The sequence below is a fragment of the Mastigoproctus giganteus genome, chromosome 6, assembly GCF_048544385.1.
Source record: "Mastigoproctus giganteus isolate SK-2022 chromosome 6, ASM4854438v1, whole genome shotgun sequence".
Classification (NCBI taxonomy): Eukaryota; Metazoa; Arthropoda; class Arachnida; order Uropygi; family Thelyphonidae; genus Mastigoproctus; species Mastigoproctus giganteus.
The window spans coordinates 115,050,164-115,067,149 of NC_143580.1; the positions used below are offsets into that span (position 1 = coordinate 115,050,164).

The 16,986-nt window shown below is 37.7% G+C and overlaps 1 protein-coding gene across 3 annotated transcripts in view; it reads right to left on the minus strand.

The window, feature by feature from the left end:
* The window catches only part of LOC150084519 (staphylococcal nuclease domain-containing protein 1-like), a 313,589-nt gene that overhangs the window by 154,783 nt on the left and 141,820 nt on the right, over positions 1–16,986 (minus strand). For 2 of the 3 annotated variants that reach the window (XM_090376406.1, XM_090376403.1), the window contains exons 8-9: positions 14,643–14,822; positions 6,710–6,916 (exon numbers count right to left, since the gene is read on the minus strand). In XM_090376406.1, coding sequence (XP_090232532.1) covers positions 6,710–6,916; positions 14,643–14,822 — 387 coding nt within the window. The remainder of the gene's footprint in view (positions 1–6,709; positions 6,917–14,642; positions 14,823–16,986) is intronic. The other variant, XM_090376405.1, reaches the window with a different exon arrangement.

Here is a 16,986-nt window from a genome sequence, read left to right on the forward strand (position 1 = left end):
TCGGGGTGTGCCATTACAGGTGGTGAAGTCTCAGGTCAGTATCGTTTTGGATCAATGTTTGTAGTGGAGTCTGCTGGTCTATGTGGGTATTGAAGTTTGTCAGATGTAATCCAGTTCAGGTGGGTCTCTTCAGATAGTGTTACATCTGTGTGAGAAGGCATGTATATCCTCTGTAAAGACGGAATATCCAGGAGAATTCATTCAGGGTTATGTGGTATTGTTCAGCATCAGATAATTTCTTCTTTTTTTGAAGACTTTGTTGGCATAGTGAGAGAAAGCATCGTAGTTTTCCCTGGAGTCTAACAAAGAGGTGTGCTTCTTGAAGTGAATAAACTTCAGTTAGCAACTGAAGAGGTTGCCAAAGATCAGCATAGTGTGGACATTCTAATAGTATGTGCTCTGGGAACCACTGTGCAATAGGGGATTTGAGAGAGGTGGAAGCTATACAGCTTGGCATTCAGGTTACCATGTCCAGTGAGGATGTACGTCGCATAAAGTCCTGGGTTGAACCAGGAGAGGAAATGTTTATTAAGCTCCCTGACTGAAGGGATGAAGTGGAATGTGGCTCTACCAATTGTTCCAGTTCTGCTGCCAAATTTGGACAAACTGGTCACGGATCCTCCTCAATTCAGTTGCCGGTGCAACAGTCAGGTCCAAAGAAATTTATTTATTTCTTTGGATTTATTTCTTCTGGATTTCCAATTCTCAGGTGATAGTGGTGAGGTCTACTGGCAGCTCTTAGGAAACTATGTACACCCTACTATGTTGCATGTTTCTCAGACAGAAATGGGATCTTCCAAGACGATAATGCACTGTGTCATCAGGCCCTCACTGTGCATCAGTGATTTGAGGAACACAGTGACATTATCGTCCATCTTGATTGGCTGCCAATTCGCTAAACTTCAAGCCAATTGAGTACCTGTAAGATGTTTGCATAAAGACATGCAACCATCATTTATTCTGACACTGTGGAAAGCCTTACAGGTAGGGAGATTTTCCACGGTGCTCTATGGGTATCTTCAGACAGCTAGTGGAGTCAATGCCTAGGTAAACAGTGGCCTAACACGGTATTAGGTAGGTGTTCAAATTCAGTGATTACTGAACATATGAAGTAATTATGTATCTACAGTTAAATTACAATTTTTTTTTTACACCATGTAACACTGGTCTTCATCAATTTCCTCCCTGAAATAATTTCCTACGAGAAAATCTGTTGAAATATGTTCGAAAACTCATAAGTTCTCATCACCCTCAGTTTTCAAATATTGTTGGTTAATGACCGAAAACCAAGACCTGTAGTTGGTTTAATCATCTTTTCTATCTATTTATTTTTTCCCTAAAACATTCGGGAGATTTCTACAACATTTGAGAATGTTCCGCAATGTACTAGAATATTGTTACATGTGGAAGAAAGATCGGGATGTTTCTGTAAGGTTCTAGAACTTTCCAAGGAGTTCTCTAGAAATGCTGTGAGCCTTCTAGAAACTTCTCTGCTGGTATACATACGAGTGGGTTCCACACCAAGCAAGCATTTTCGTATTTCAAAAAGTGTCTGTGTCTCAGAGAGCGACTGGAGAACAAAGTGAACAAGCATTTTAGTGAATTAGTTTATTTAAACAAGTGCTGGTGTGCATTAGCATAAATCTTGAACTGTATTTCATTTAGAAATAAAAATCTACAATTTCTTAATTGTGTTCTTATGTATGTGTATCTCAACCGAACATGAAATATGTCACATTCTTGCCAAAATAAGCCTGATAGCTTTTGCTACATTTGCAGAGAAGTATTAAAATCGCAGTGAAAGCCACTGTCACAACTTCCAGGAAAGCCGACAAACTATTTTGGATGTAAGGTCAGAGACAAAGATAAAGTATGGGCTCCAAAGATTTCCTGTACCTCATGTTTAAGGACATAAAACAGGTTGGCTTAGAGGTAGTGATAAATCAATTCCGTTTGCTGTTCTGGTGATATGGCGGTAACCTCAAGACCACAAACGATTGTTACTTTTGCATGACCAATATTTCTTGTTTTCTGGGAAATCCAAGCATAAAGTAAAGTACCCCTATATACCTTCTGCTGTATGGCTGGTTTCTCACTATGATACAATACCAGTGCCAAAGCCACCAGAAACTTATGGACTTGAATCTGATTCAAGATCGAAAGATGAGTCTCCAGAAGATGCAGAACCCAGAACGAGTACAGATCTAGACTTTTCAACTTTTGATACTGTAAATCCATATCTAATCATTCAGGCAGAATTGAATGATTTGGTCAGAGATTTAGACCTCTCCAAAACCAAGGCTCAATTACTAAGATCACGGTTTCAGCAGTGGAATCTTCTTGAAAAGGGTGTCGTTTTATAGAAAGAGGCAAGGTAACATTACAACCTATTATTACTACATGGATGGTACTTTGATTTATCACAAGCAAATGTCCAGGAATTAGAGAAAGAGTTACAACTCGAGCACATCTCCGAGCAGTGGAGACTTTTCATTTCATCCAAAGGCAGTTTGAAAGTAGTTTTAATCCATAATGGAAATAAGAATCCATCTATACCACTGGAAGGAAATCGAAAAGTTCACATGAAGGAAATGTACGAGAACCTACAGGTTCTTTTGCAAAAAACATGCCATCAAGAATACAAATGGAATATGGTAGTTATGCTGACTGGATTGCAAGGTGGATATACTAAATACTGCTGCTTTTTATGCGAGTGGGACACAGGAGCAAAGTTTGCCACTATAAATTCAAATTGAGGAAAGACAGATGTAGGATAGACGTGCGGAAATTTGCCTTTAGCCAGCGGGTGGTTGGTTGGTTGGTGGAACAGACTTCCATCCCTTGTGGTGGAGGTTGATAGCCTAAATAAGTTTAAGGCTCAGCTGGACAGGTATTTTGAACGAACAGAGGGGTGAAGTGGAAGTGTTTTTTTTTTTTTTTTTTTTTTTGGATGATGCTGCATAAGCTTGCTTTCTTGCATCAAATGCCTCTACTAATGCTAAATGCTAAAAAAAATGCTACAGGGTAAAAAAAAAAAAAAAGGCCATGGCCAGACAGTTCAGAAACTACACCAGGCCAGAAAAATTTAGCCCATCCTTCTTTGGTGGATAAATCAAAAATCCATTTACTTCCATTGCATATCAATCTATATTTGATTAAAATATTTGTAAAAGCAATGGGAAAAAAAAAAAAAAAAAAAAAAAAGGATCTTTCTGTCCGAGGCAAAAGTTTCCTCGAATCAGCGAAGCCAAGATAAGAGGGAATTTCTGTGGGTCCTCAAATCAAACCATTATTCCAAGATGAGGAATTCACTACAAAATTAAATGCTAGAGAAATAAAAGCCTGGAAGGCATTCAAAAATGTCTCCCGGAACTTTATAGGCAATGAGAAATCACAAAATTGTGGTGAAATTCTGGATGAGCTGATTTTAGTGTACAGAGAGTTGGGATGCAACATGTTGTTTCAGCTTCATTTCCTACATTCCCATTTAGACCCTTTTCCTGAGAACTTTGGAGTGGCCTCTGATGAACATGGTGAAAAGTTTGACCAAGATATTTCACAAATGGAAAAAGATACCAAGGAAAATGGAGTACAAATATGCTGGCAAACTATTGTTGGAATCTCATATGGGAGACACCAATGGATGATTATATAAAAAAAAAAAAAAAATATAAAAGTGTTTAGTTACCAGATAAACATTTTTTTACAAATAGAATAAAGTTAACAGATCTGTTGTCCAATATTTAGTCCTGTATGTAACATTTTCTTAAATGTTCATCAAATATCTTTTTTACTAGAAACAGTTTTCGACTTTAATCCCTTCTCTCTTTAAATTGGGGAGTGTAAACAGCAATACCATTGCCATATTTGATTTCAGTGATAATCCACAACAAACACTAAATTTTAACAGGGACCAAAAGAATGTTTTCTTTTTGCTGAGTGTAATCAATGCAAAATCTAAAATGTCATTTCCTTATTTAATACTATAATATATATATTCTGAATTAGATTATATGGCATGGCATTAATGGCAAGTTGCTACAATGGATAAAAGGGATGGTTCAGTGGGAGAAGACACAGTGGTAATCGATGGACACTGCTGTTCGTGGACTAATGTTATTAGAGAAGTTCCCCAGGGTTTGGTGTTCGGCTTGTTGTTTTGTACATTTATCGGTATTATTGATGAAGGTATATCAAACTTAATGTCCAAGTTTGCTTATGATACAAAGGTTGGCAGGGTTGTTAATGACAGTATGCTACTGAAACAGGATCTAGAAAGTTGGGCAGATGGGCTGAGAAGTGGCAACTGAAGTCTAACACCGACAAATACAAAGTGCTGCATATGGATAGAATTAACCCCAGAAACACAAACCAACTGTGTGGTAATACACTCAGTGTGGTGGAGAATGAAAAACACCTAGGGGTAATTGTGCAGTCAGATATGAAATTTAGTTTTCTGAGAGGGCAGATAGGCTGCCAGAGCAGGCCATGGGGGTCTTGTCAATGATATACAGGAATTTTGCTAGTAGGGATTAGGAGGTGATTATCCCTTTGTATAAGGCAATTGTCAGGCCATGCCTTGAGTACTGCATACAGGTCAGGATGTCTCATTTTAGGAAGTATGTAGAGTTGCTAGAACGAGTACAGAGAAGGGCAACAAGATTGGTGAGTGGAACAAGGGGGGGGTAGCAAAAAAGGCTTAAGTCCTGCAAATTGCAGTATATGGAGACTAGGCATCTGCAAGGTAATCCAAATGAGGTGTATAAGGCCTTGAATGGGTTGAGCAGGCTCAATGCTGATGGGATTCTTCCTCTTCCTCAGATTATCAATCTGAGGGGGCATAAACCGTAGAATAGATGTGCGGAAATTTTCCTTTAGCCAGCAGGTAGTTGATTGCTGGAACAAACTTCCATCTGTCATTGTGGAAAAGTTGATAGCTTAAATAAATTCAATGAGGAACTGGGTGAATAGATGTGAAATTGTTTTTTTTTTGGCTGATGCTGTATAAGCTTGCAAGAAAGCAAGCTGAATAAGCATCACAATCTATTAGTAGAATTATGTTAAATGTTCAAATGTTTTGTTCTTTTGCTGATTTTATAAACTACTGAAATAACATCCTTTAGATATATCAAATGTTTTTCTCCTTCCTGGAGGAAGGGTTGCTCTATTGAGTTTCAACTGTATATAATATTAATTTGAATTTCATCATATTTGCTGTAAGGAAGAAAAGTGGTTTTCAAATATATATTACATAATTAAGATTTAAAATAACAGGCTTTAATTTTATTACACCTCAAACAGAATTTTTTTTTTGTTTTACTTAAATGGGCAATAACTATACTGTTAATTCTAAACTTTTTTCTAATGCAATACTACAGCACTTAATTTAACACATCAGCTGTTCAAAGGAACAGTGTATCATTAAATTAATGAACAAGTATGGCAAGATCAAATCTAGAATCAACAAAAGAAACAGGCAATCTTCTCAGAGGGTGTGGCAAAAGTACAAGTGGGCACAGTCAATCTGCAGGAACATGTAACCACCAAATCACAGTGTTTAGGCATTCAAGCACTCCACACACTTGATATATGTTAATGTTTGAACACAATGGTGAGTCAGGGATGGTTGTTGTTGTTATTTGGTTTTTAGGAGCATTAGCAACTAAGGTCATATTGCTCCGGGAATATGCGGTGGTCATTTCCTGACCTTTCCGCAACCTCCGTATTTGGTGGTCACAGGCTCGAACCCCCCGTCTAATCAAGAAGCGTGTGCTACGCACTGCTGCTCCTGCCCCACCTGGCTACGGAGGTGCCATCAGGGATGGAAAGATGGTAGATACTTGAGGGGTGACAGTCACATAACTATGGAAAGCAAGATTCACAATGCAGTTCTGAAATATGACAAACCACCACTACCAAAAATGTGAAATTATTAGAAGCCCATGAGTAAAAATGGAGAAACATAGCATCAACACAATTCTAGTTCAGAACCACCAGGATATTGTTTCTGGAAACTGTATGTGTTCTCTGGTCAGTTTGTTTATGAGATGGCAAAACCCAAAAAATTTGAAATACTACATTCAAAATTTAAACAATTATATTCAAGCTTAAGTCTTTTCCAAATGGCTGAGAGCGAGACAGCCATCATCCTGCCATAGAGCGAAAACATTCAAGAAAGCAAACAATCGGGATGACTATAGAGTGGGATTAGATTGGAGCTGGAAGCTCCAATACATTATTATTAATTTTGCATAGGCTAAAACCCATTGATTGATAAGCACCATACTTAAAAGATTTGCATTCAAAACAGCCTTTTATATTAACCATTAAAATACTACAGAGCAGCTTGAATTTTTCACACCCAAATTTAGTAAGGCAGTGTCAAAAAAGTGATAATGTACTTCAAAATCCAAAGTTATATTAGTGTTGCAAAAAATAATAAATACCACTGAGCACTGTTGTTCTTGGAGCAGATAAAAATCTTCTCCTTCAAGTATGAAATACTTTGAGAGACATTTCCAATTATGTTTCCTGCTATATGAATACTAACATTTTTAAATATTGAACTTCTTTTGGAAGTAGGTCATGATCACTTAGGTGGGCAAGGTAAAACAAAAACCTATTCAAACTATCACATTACAAACTCAGAAAAGACAATGATTAACAAACCACATTTTTCACATACTATAAAGAATTAAAAAATACTTACACTCCACCAATGGTTATAGTGCAACATGTTTTCTCTGGAAAGGCATTTGAGGCTGGCTGAATGTAGTCAACCACAACATGAACTTTTTTTCCAATTAATTTTTTTCGAAGAAACTCACGGGCTTCATACATATAGGGAATTCCATACAATGCTCGAAAAGCTCTCCCTTTATTGTCTTTTGGATCTGACTGCTTGTCATCAGAACTGCTAATCAAAAGACAGAATAATATTTAAATTCTCCTTCCAAAAAACAAACTCAAAGACCAGTTTTTAAATTAATTTTCCCTTATTATATAACCGCATATATAGGAGTTCACGCTCAAGATGGCAATTGACACTCAAAGCACCAAACAGATATGTATATAAACTTGTACAAGAATGCAATCATTTTGATATTATATAAATCTTGGTTTAGATTATTTTCAAACATTAAAAAAAGCAAGATGCTGAGTTTTACTGATGAATCGCATTTTATTTAATGACAAGATAATTATATCTTTCCTAAATTATATTTGTTAATTATATTCTAAAAAGATATAATTAATATATACATATATACAGTCTGTCCCTGACATACGTAAGAGATATGTTCCAGGACTTCTTACATAAGTCGATTTTTACTTAACTCAGGAATGACTAGTAAAATATTGCTACTATATCCCTGATATGTCCAAATTACAAAAACCACATAATATCCTCAGAAGAATTAAGAAAAATAGTTATAATAGTTACTAAAAGGAATCAAAACCAAAGTGAACATATATAAGAAAATTGGTCTATACCATACAATAAATCAAATGTTTATACAGTTCAGGTGTAATGAACTGAAGGTAACTTTACTAAAAGGAATCAAAACCAAAGTGAACATATATAAGAAAATTGGTCTATACCATACAATAAATCAAATGTTTATACAGTTCAGGTGTAATGAACTGAAGGTAACTTAAATGAACCTGAGGCATGAAGATGCTTCAGGTTCATTTAAGATATGTATGCCGAGGAGCAAATATGATAGAACTATTGTTAATTTTTTCAAATTTACTTAAATAAAATTAGTCAAACTTCATTTCAAGAGATGACTGTTTTAGACTAAACCGAAGACTGGGAACACCTTTCCCACTGAAAACAGCAAAATTTCAACATCAAATTTCAAAAATTTCAGCCCAAGTATGACAAAAAAAAGGTAAATAACAAATAGCCTAAACTTAAAATTACCAAGATACAATTTGATGTGTTTAATTGAACCATGTGTGTGTGTGTGTGTGTGTGTGTGTGTGTGTGTGTGTGTGTGTGTGTGTGTGTGTGTGTGTGTGTGTGTGTGTGCACGCGCGTAAGTTAGAACAGCAATATAGTCATCATGAACCTGCAAAATTTACACAGAAATATTAACAAATTTCTGTTTATATTTGACAAATGACTGAAAAAAAACCAAATAAGACCTTACGAAATATAGAAGCTACTGAAAAACAGACTGATTGGCAGATTTGAATTCGAATACAGCAGGCCCCCATTATAACGCGGTTCACTTTAAGCTGATTCGCTATAGCGCTGTCACAGATCACTATAACGTTCTTTTATAGATTGCATATTTGGCATATTTAACGAAATCGTTTCATTTGATGGAGTCGATAGCTTGAAAATTAATATCAAAACAGCATTAAAACATTTCCCACGCTGACTTGAGAAATTTTCTCACGCTCAGTGAAATTTTCTCGCACGCTGAATTAATTGCAGTACAGTGACTTATTACGTAGTTCCGAGATCAACATTTTAAAAAACGATCAAGTATATTGCTTGTAATATTTGCGTTATATGCATTTATCTGAAGTCTAGTCATCACTCAGTACAGTATTAGACATCGTGTGTAACGGACAGTTTACTTGAACATTGTATCGTAATTAATGCAACCAATGCAGTTACATTTTCGAAGAATTAATAATGGCCGATAAGAATGAAAAAGCAACAACGTCTGGGCGCAGTACAAAGACTATAAATGTAAGAAAAAGACTGAATTTGAAAATTAAATTAGACATTTTGAAACGAATTGATTCCGGTCAACGATAAGCAGATGTGTGCCATAATTTAGGACTTGCAAGTTTAACTGTAAGAACAATTATAAAAAAATAAAGAATTAATTTTAGCAGCGGGAAAGATATCTATTTCACTGCAAGCAACTGGGGCTAGGCCAACTATTAAGATTGAAATTGAAAGACTTCAACTAATTTTATTGAAGATAATATCCAATGCAGAATTCAGTTAAGTTAAATATTATAAAAGAGAGAGAGATTAGCTAATATGATGATCTGAAGAAAACACAACTAAAAAAAAAAAAAAAAAGAAAAAATGTGGAACCATTTAAAATCTATTCAACCAGCCCTTACCAGGGCTGGTTGAATAGATTTAAAATCCAGGGAGAAGCCGCAAGTGCAAATGAAGGAGCCGAAACTTTCAAAAAAGAACTCGCTGAAATTATTGAAGAGGGGTATTATGTGTTATACTTCTCAACAAGTTTTTAACATAGATGAAGCAGGACTTTTGTGGAAACGAATGCCCAAAAGAAGTTTTATATCGAAAGAAAACAAAACAAAAAAAAAAAAAAAAAAAAAAACATGCCAGGTTTCAAAGCGGGGAAGGATCGGTTGACTTTATTGTTGGATGGTAACGCAGCAGGGGATTTAAAATTAATACTCCTTTTAGTTTATTTATTTGGAAGAGGGCCAAAGTGCAACCCAAAATCGACACATTTTTCATGATTAAATTCATCAATTAAATTAAATCAATTTAGATCAATTAAATTAATGATTTTAATTGGAATTTTAAGTTTAATTTTGATACGTAAGTAGTTACCACATAATTATATACGTATGTAATGCAGAATATTTTATATGTACAAATATTTGAATATTAAATATTTTGACCGACATTTGTGCATCTTTTCACTACCGTTTATTATTGATTAGGAAATATCCTATGGCAATGACAGCAACTTACAAATACATATGTTACCTTATGGGAATGCGGCACTCGCTTAGCGCGGATTCACTTAGCGCTCTGTTTTTCCGGAACGAATTATCATCGGGGTTACCTGTACTGTAAAATACCATCAACAGTTAAACTATATTAAGCTATGTGTGGGAAACCGTAACTACAGAAAAAGATAGGTAAAAGCAAACAGAAATAAACTGTGGCTAAATAAATTCAGAAAAATTAAATAAGAACCTAATAAGGCTGAATGAATAGATGTCAAAATAAATACAAATTTTACCAGCAATAACGATGCCAGGACTGAAACATCATTGTATGCCGAGGTCTAAATGATGAAATACTGCTAATTATCCAACAGTGATAATGAAAACTGAAAAGTAAGTAAAAAAGAAAGTCAACTGTGGTAGTGTGTGCTCCTCAGAAAACTGTCAGTCCCACAGCTGGCAAGCAGTATTTTGTATGCAAGCAACTATAACTTGTCTGAATTGTAGCAGTTTTTATATCATAAAATATGAAGATAGGAAATACTTTTCATTTCGTGGTCACTGCATTTCTTCTCATGTTTCAGCTATTGAATCTACTTTGTTTTCCATTTTATGACAAATTAATATTATATATACATAATACAGACTACAATTATATCTTAAAACACACACAACATTATGACCACCCCAGTGCTTTAGCAATTGCTGAGAACTGGTAAATGTGAAACCGCAGGTTCACGGCATGTGGTCCATTCAAGGTACTTTATCGACATGGCCCAAGGATGTAAACTGATGGCCTTTGAAAAGGAATGAAGGGTGTACCAATTGAAGGATAGCAGTATTATGGAAACTGCCTATCTTGTGGATTGTTACTAGAGTGCTGTAATTAAGGTGTTCCAAGAGTGAGTGCAGTGGAAAGAGCAGCAATCATTGGTCCAATGACGGGCACACATTGCTCATCATTGGTCAAGGGTGAACATAGGCTGTTCTGCCTTGTGCGAGCTGATAAACAGAAAACAGTGGAATGGCTGATATGGACTTTAACCAGAGGGGGGGGGACCAGCAGCATTCCCAAGGAGATGATCCAATGAACCCACCTCCATATGAGTTTCCACGTACCAGGTCAAACCAGCATTACCATCATTGGTGTGAAGATGTCACCCACCAAAGATAACTACCAAGTGAAGAACCTTTGAATAGAGACAACCCACAAATTAAGACAATCTAAGAAAGACAAAAGGTTCGTATACTACTGGACTTCGACTTTCATGGATGTGACCAACAAGACAATCTCCTCGATGAAGACTGACAATGCCACCAGCGTGCCATTAGATGTCAACTGCTTTTCTTGGCCAACTAGCATTCTGAACCGTGTACCCTAACTTGGTTCACTTTAACCCCCCCTCCCCTGGTAGTGAGAGGGAGGGGACATGTTTCTGTGTCTCCTGCCCTCTCCTTTTTCTCCTGGTGGGGCCAGTCCCCACTGACCTTTCTGGGGTTGCCTTCCCTATCATCCCCATATTTCTATCTGTCCCCCACTCTTTAGTCTTCACCCCCTACTCTAACTGAATATGCATTTTATTATTTTATTTATTTTTTTTAAGGCCCTTGCCACTGAAATCTTAGGAAATTAGGTGGCAGGGCCTGACAGAGTATTTACTTCTAATGCGATCCCTCTATGCTTGACCTGCCTCCTTGGGGCTAAGTGTGGGCAACGGGGGGGGGGGTCCCACTAGGGGCCCAACGGCTAAAAGGTCGGAGGAACAACACAACATAAACATGTACCTTACACTTTTTAAAATCTCTGGCCTTCAGTGTTCTGTGTTTCACAGAGTACACAACACGAAGATGGGGGAAACCCCTGGGGCCATTAGACAATAAACACTTTACTAGGTCAAACTTGCTTACAGCCATCTATTGCTGATACCTAAAGTTTGCATCTGAATGATATTATTGGACTATTAATAACTGTGGGGGGGGAGCCTTTTCCAAAGAATCATTTTCTGCAATGCCGTGTAGATGCTAGTTGGAGGGTGTGGTAAAAACTGCAGAGAGGAAAAAGACAGCCTGGTCCAACAAACAGGCAGGTGGCAGCAGTATTTTGGTATGGGTAACGTTTACCTGAGAATCTCTTCAAGCCACTGTACTATAGATTGCAGTCAATGCTAAAAACTACCTATATATTGTGGCTGATCAGGTACATCCCATTGTGGTGACTGTCTTCCAATATTGCATATTGGAAGACAGTCACCACAATACGTCATATAATATTGCATATTGGAAGACAGTCACCACAATACGTCTTACAATATTGCATATTGGAAGACAGTCACCACAATACGTCTTACAATATTGCATATTGGAAGACAGTCACCACAATACGTCTTACAATATTGCATATTGGAAGACATTCACCACATGGATATACGGTTGCCAAATTTTGTGGTACCAGACCTTTACAATGCTCTCCTGCAGCTGAATCTTACTTGTTGGCTTCTTCTGAGCAATTTTAGACGACATTATGTACCAGCAATTTTCAAAAGGGTTCAAATCTATCTGGGCTGTTGGGCTGGCATTACAGTGTTGGACTGGCCCGGCCAGTCCAACACTGTAATGCCAGCATTTCTGAGGTATGACTGCACCTTAAGGGAGAAAAATGAGGGAAAACAGTGTAAGTATGTTTTAAGCCTTGTGAGACAAGAAGACAAACTCATCATTAAATCTAAATAACATAAAACTTAACCAATTTTGCTGTGTGGCAGAGTTTCCGAGTTCTGTTGAAAAATTCAGTTTTGGATGTCTGTGTGGTGATCCTAATAACAGGGTTTCAGGCACTCCTCCAAGGTGTAGGTTTCTGCATTCACTCTTCCGTAATAAACTTAATTTGAAATGTTTGAGAATGGTTTGCTGAACAGGAAAGTTACTTCCAGCTGCAACCTTGGTTGTTGAATTCACGAGAACATCTCTGTGATTTTGCAGATTGATAGATCTGCATTGGAAGATCCAAATGCCTGATCTAAGGGACAACCCCGACAACATGGTAATAATGTACCTCTTGCAATTTTCATAGGCCTCCTAAAGTCTGTGCTTTACTGCTTGACAGTGGTACTGACAGCAACAGGAAGACATACTGCAACAGGTGATTATGTTTTGACAGGGAAATGTATATAAAGTGCATGCAGCTTATTGCAATCATGGACGACGTTATCATTTGTGTAATGTTACTAATTTTATTAAGTCCCAATCAGATGTATTCTAGTACATAGTAAAAAACTATTATTGTAATCAGCATTACGGTATTTTTATTATTTTTCTGCCTTAGAGATTCACACATGTGCAGCGGAAGTGATTACATAGCATTCTGATTTGTTCTTTAACTTTGATGCGTTGCATGGCTAGTTATTGATGTTGCTTCATATTCATATGGTTAGTCGTGTCATTACTCACACAAAAGGAAGTAACTATCTGTACTCATTAATATAACTATCCAGATATATTAAAGGAGATTGCAAAGGAAGTAAGCAAACCATTAGCCATAATTATGAGAGCATCCTTGGACTCATGGGAAGTCCTAATGGACTGGAGATGTGCAAATGTATCTCCAATTCCCAAAAGGGAATCAAAGGATGACACCAGTAAGTACAGATCTGTTAGTCTAACTTCTGTTCTGGGGAAAATAGCACTGCAGAATCATCTAGACAAGATTCCGGCACCTCGGTAGCCAGGTGCAGCAGTGCGTAGCACACACTTCTTGATTAGACCGGGGTTCGAGCCTGTGACCACCAAATACGGAGGATGCGGAACACCGCATATCCACGGAGCAATATGGCCTTAGCTGCTAATGCTCCTAAAAACCACACAAACAAACAAAACTCCAGTAACAATTCAGACACAGCATGGGTTTGTTAAGGGAAAGTATTGTCTGACCAATTTCATTGGATACTATGTAGTTACAAAGGACCTAGATGCAAAAAATAATTTTGATATCATATACTTGGATTTCAGGAAAGCTTTTGATACTGTTGTTGTGCATGGAAGAGTACTGTACAAATTATAGAAGAATGGTATTAAGGGCAAGTTGCTACAATGGATAAAAGGGTGGTTGAGTGGGAGATGACAGAGAGTTCTTTGGATGCTGCTCTTCCTGGAGTCCCCCCCCCCCTTGTTCGCTGTTGTTTTGTAATTATCAATGATAGTGATGAAGGTATATCAGGCTTAATGTCCAAGTTTCCAGATGATAAAAAGGCTGGCTGGGTTGTTAATGACAGTAATGGCATTGTGCTACTGCTACAGAATCTATAAAAGTTGGGCAGATGGGCTCAGAAGTTGTTGTTGTTATTTGGTTTTTAGGAGCATTAGCAACTAAGGCCATATTGCTCCGGGATATGCGGTGGTCATTCCCTGACCTTTCCGCATCCTCCGTATTTGGTGGTGATGGGCTCGAACCCCGATCTAATCAAGAAGCGTGTGCTACGCGCTGCTGCTCCTTCCCACCTGGCTACGGAGGCGCCTTAACTAGAAGGGGAATAATACTCTTGATTTGATTATCAGTAGTGATTCTTTATGCATTAAAAATCTGCAGATAAAGGAACCAATAGGTAGCAGTGGTCACAGTGTGCTAAAGGGGGATTTACTCAAAGAGGTAACTACCATCAGGGGTAAAGGGAAGGGTTTTTACTTTCGTAAAGGTGACTACGGTGGTCTGAGACAGTAAATTCTATATAGTGGGACCAACTGATGATGTTACCAACAGCAAATTCAAAATGGGAAGCATTCAAAGAATTAATTTTGGAAGCTACTATGCTTTTCATTTCAACTGTATGTCAACAGTCATGTCAACTTTCATGTCGACAGTCATACAGAAATTATAACAAGTGGAGGCACCAAAGCATAAAGAGAATATTTAAAAATGAGTAAAATATATTAATACCATTAACAATTAAAACTGACAATAATCAACTTACCGTGGTGGTCTGATGCTTGCTAAAAATATTTTTTTTAATGTGCCATCTGCCAGTTTCAAAACAAGTGCATCAGCATATACTACTTCTATAACCTTTCCTTGAAATTCTTTGTCTTTAGCACTGACAGACGGTCCTGGTGTATAATCTTTCCAAATCCGTAAGCGTTTTTCTTTAGCTAGCCTTTAAAAAATATATATATATAAATAAAACAAATTATACACACATGCATACACAATTTTTAAGCAACTTTATTAGGGCCATGAACTAATAGTATGTTGGACTGCTGTTGGCCCAAAATCTCTCCTACTATGCAACATGGAGTCAACAATTTGTTAAAAGATGAGAAAAGAAATAAGAACCATTCATGAACAAAACTGTCCTCAATTCCTGGAGTGATAAAGGCAGAGGACTGCACTGATGTACTCTTCTTCTTTGCAGTTTATTCCCACAGATGCTCAATGGGATTAAGATGAGGGAAAGAATGGCCAGTGAAAATGCTCAAGGTGTTCTCCAAACCACTTTTTTGCACATTGACATGATTGATTGTTATTTGGTTTTTAGGAGCATTAGCAACTAAGGCCATATTGCTCCGGGATATGCGGTGGTCATTCCCTGACCTTTCCGCATTCTCCGTATTTGGTGGTGACGGGCTCGAACCCCGGTCTAATCAAGAAGCGTGTGCTATGCACTGCTGCTCCTTCCCACCTGGCTACGGAGGCGCCACATTGACATGAATAAGAATGCAAAAAAAACACCCTCCACATCATTACATCTGTTCCAACAGCTGCATAACAGCTAATAACAGGACAATCCCAGTGCCTTGTGCAGTTTCCTCAATACATGCATGATTTGCTTTCAGTCCTGTGTCAAACAGTATCAATGCAGCCATATTTATTTTTAACATCAGTGGCTTCAGTGAAGGTTTCCTACACTTGCAGTGCATTCTCTGTAGGGTTCTCTTTGCTGATTTCCTCTCTCCCCTTTTTACTGGCATGGTACATGGGTAAATCAATATGGAGGAAAGCAAAAATCTAAGAACTTCAACTTGCATTGAGTCAATCTCTCTTCAATTTTTAAATGAACAAAAATAATCCCCAGATGTTTTGTGACACTTCCTGTGTGACCAAATTGCTATACTTATTACGCCACCAGCTTCATACGCTAGGTAGGTTGGTTGGGTTTTATTGGTGCATTAGCAACTAAGGCTATAATGTGCCAAAACCTTGTCATAAAAAAGTAAAACTTTCAGTGACCTAATGAATTAGGTCACTAAGTCAGGGTATAAAAACAAGTATAAACTGTAAAAGACAAATATCAGTAAACAAGTAACAATAATAAGGTAGATTTTTTAAATGTGAGTAAAAAGGTTTACTGATTTTAGAAAGCTAAAATTAGCAGACACATGGTCATTGTCAGATAAAATCTGACAAAGTGTATACGGCTCAGTCAGATGGTTAAAAGCGGTAAAACGAGCATTTCTAAAGCTGGTACAATCACATAAAACATGTTCAATGGATAAAATGGTGTCGCATTGCTCGCACATAGGAGGGTCATCAGCTCTCAGCAAAAAAGGAGTGTGTCACATGACAGTGTCCTATGCGGAGCCGAGAAAGAACAACTTCCTCTTTGCGATCCCTGCGTAAGCTGGACCACCAAGGATGGATCACAGGCTTAATTCGACATAGTTTGTTTGTACTAACCAGGCAATGCCACGAATCTTGCCACTGAGATTGTAGGTTACTACGGATCACTTGCCTGTAGTCTATATATGGGACTAACAGGTCAAGATTATCCGTCAGGGGTGCTGATTTGGCCGCAATGTCAGCCAAATCATTTCCAATGTGACTGGGGATCCAGCAGAAGCGAATACTGAATTCACCTAAATAGAGGCAGTATATTATCTGCTGAATTCGGGACAGGGTCGGATGATTAGTGCGTGACACTGCTGATAAAGCCTGCAGTGCACTCACTGAATCGGCATATATAATACACCGTTGGTATCTGTGTTTTCTTATGTGAACTAGAGCTAATTCTATAGCATGCAGCTCTGCAGTGTAAATGCTGCAATCAAGGGGTATCTGCTATGATATGGAAAAACAGCAGCAGATCCTACATACGATTCTGACTTCGAGCCATCTGTGTAAACTGGCAAGAAGTCAAAATGTTCTGCACGGTGTTGTGAATAGAGCTGCAGGTAGACACAGAAGACGGAGTTTTAGACTTCGTCGCAATCTTGAGCGAGAAGTCACATGCTGGTGTTTGTGCATGCCAGGGTGGAAGGAACTCCTTTGGTGATCAAGCAACCTTGTCTACCGAGATGTTATGCTCATTGAGTAGCTCTTGA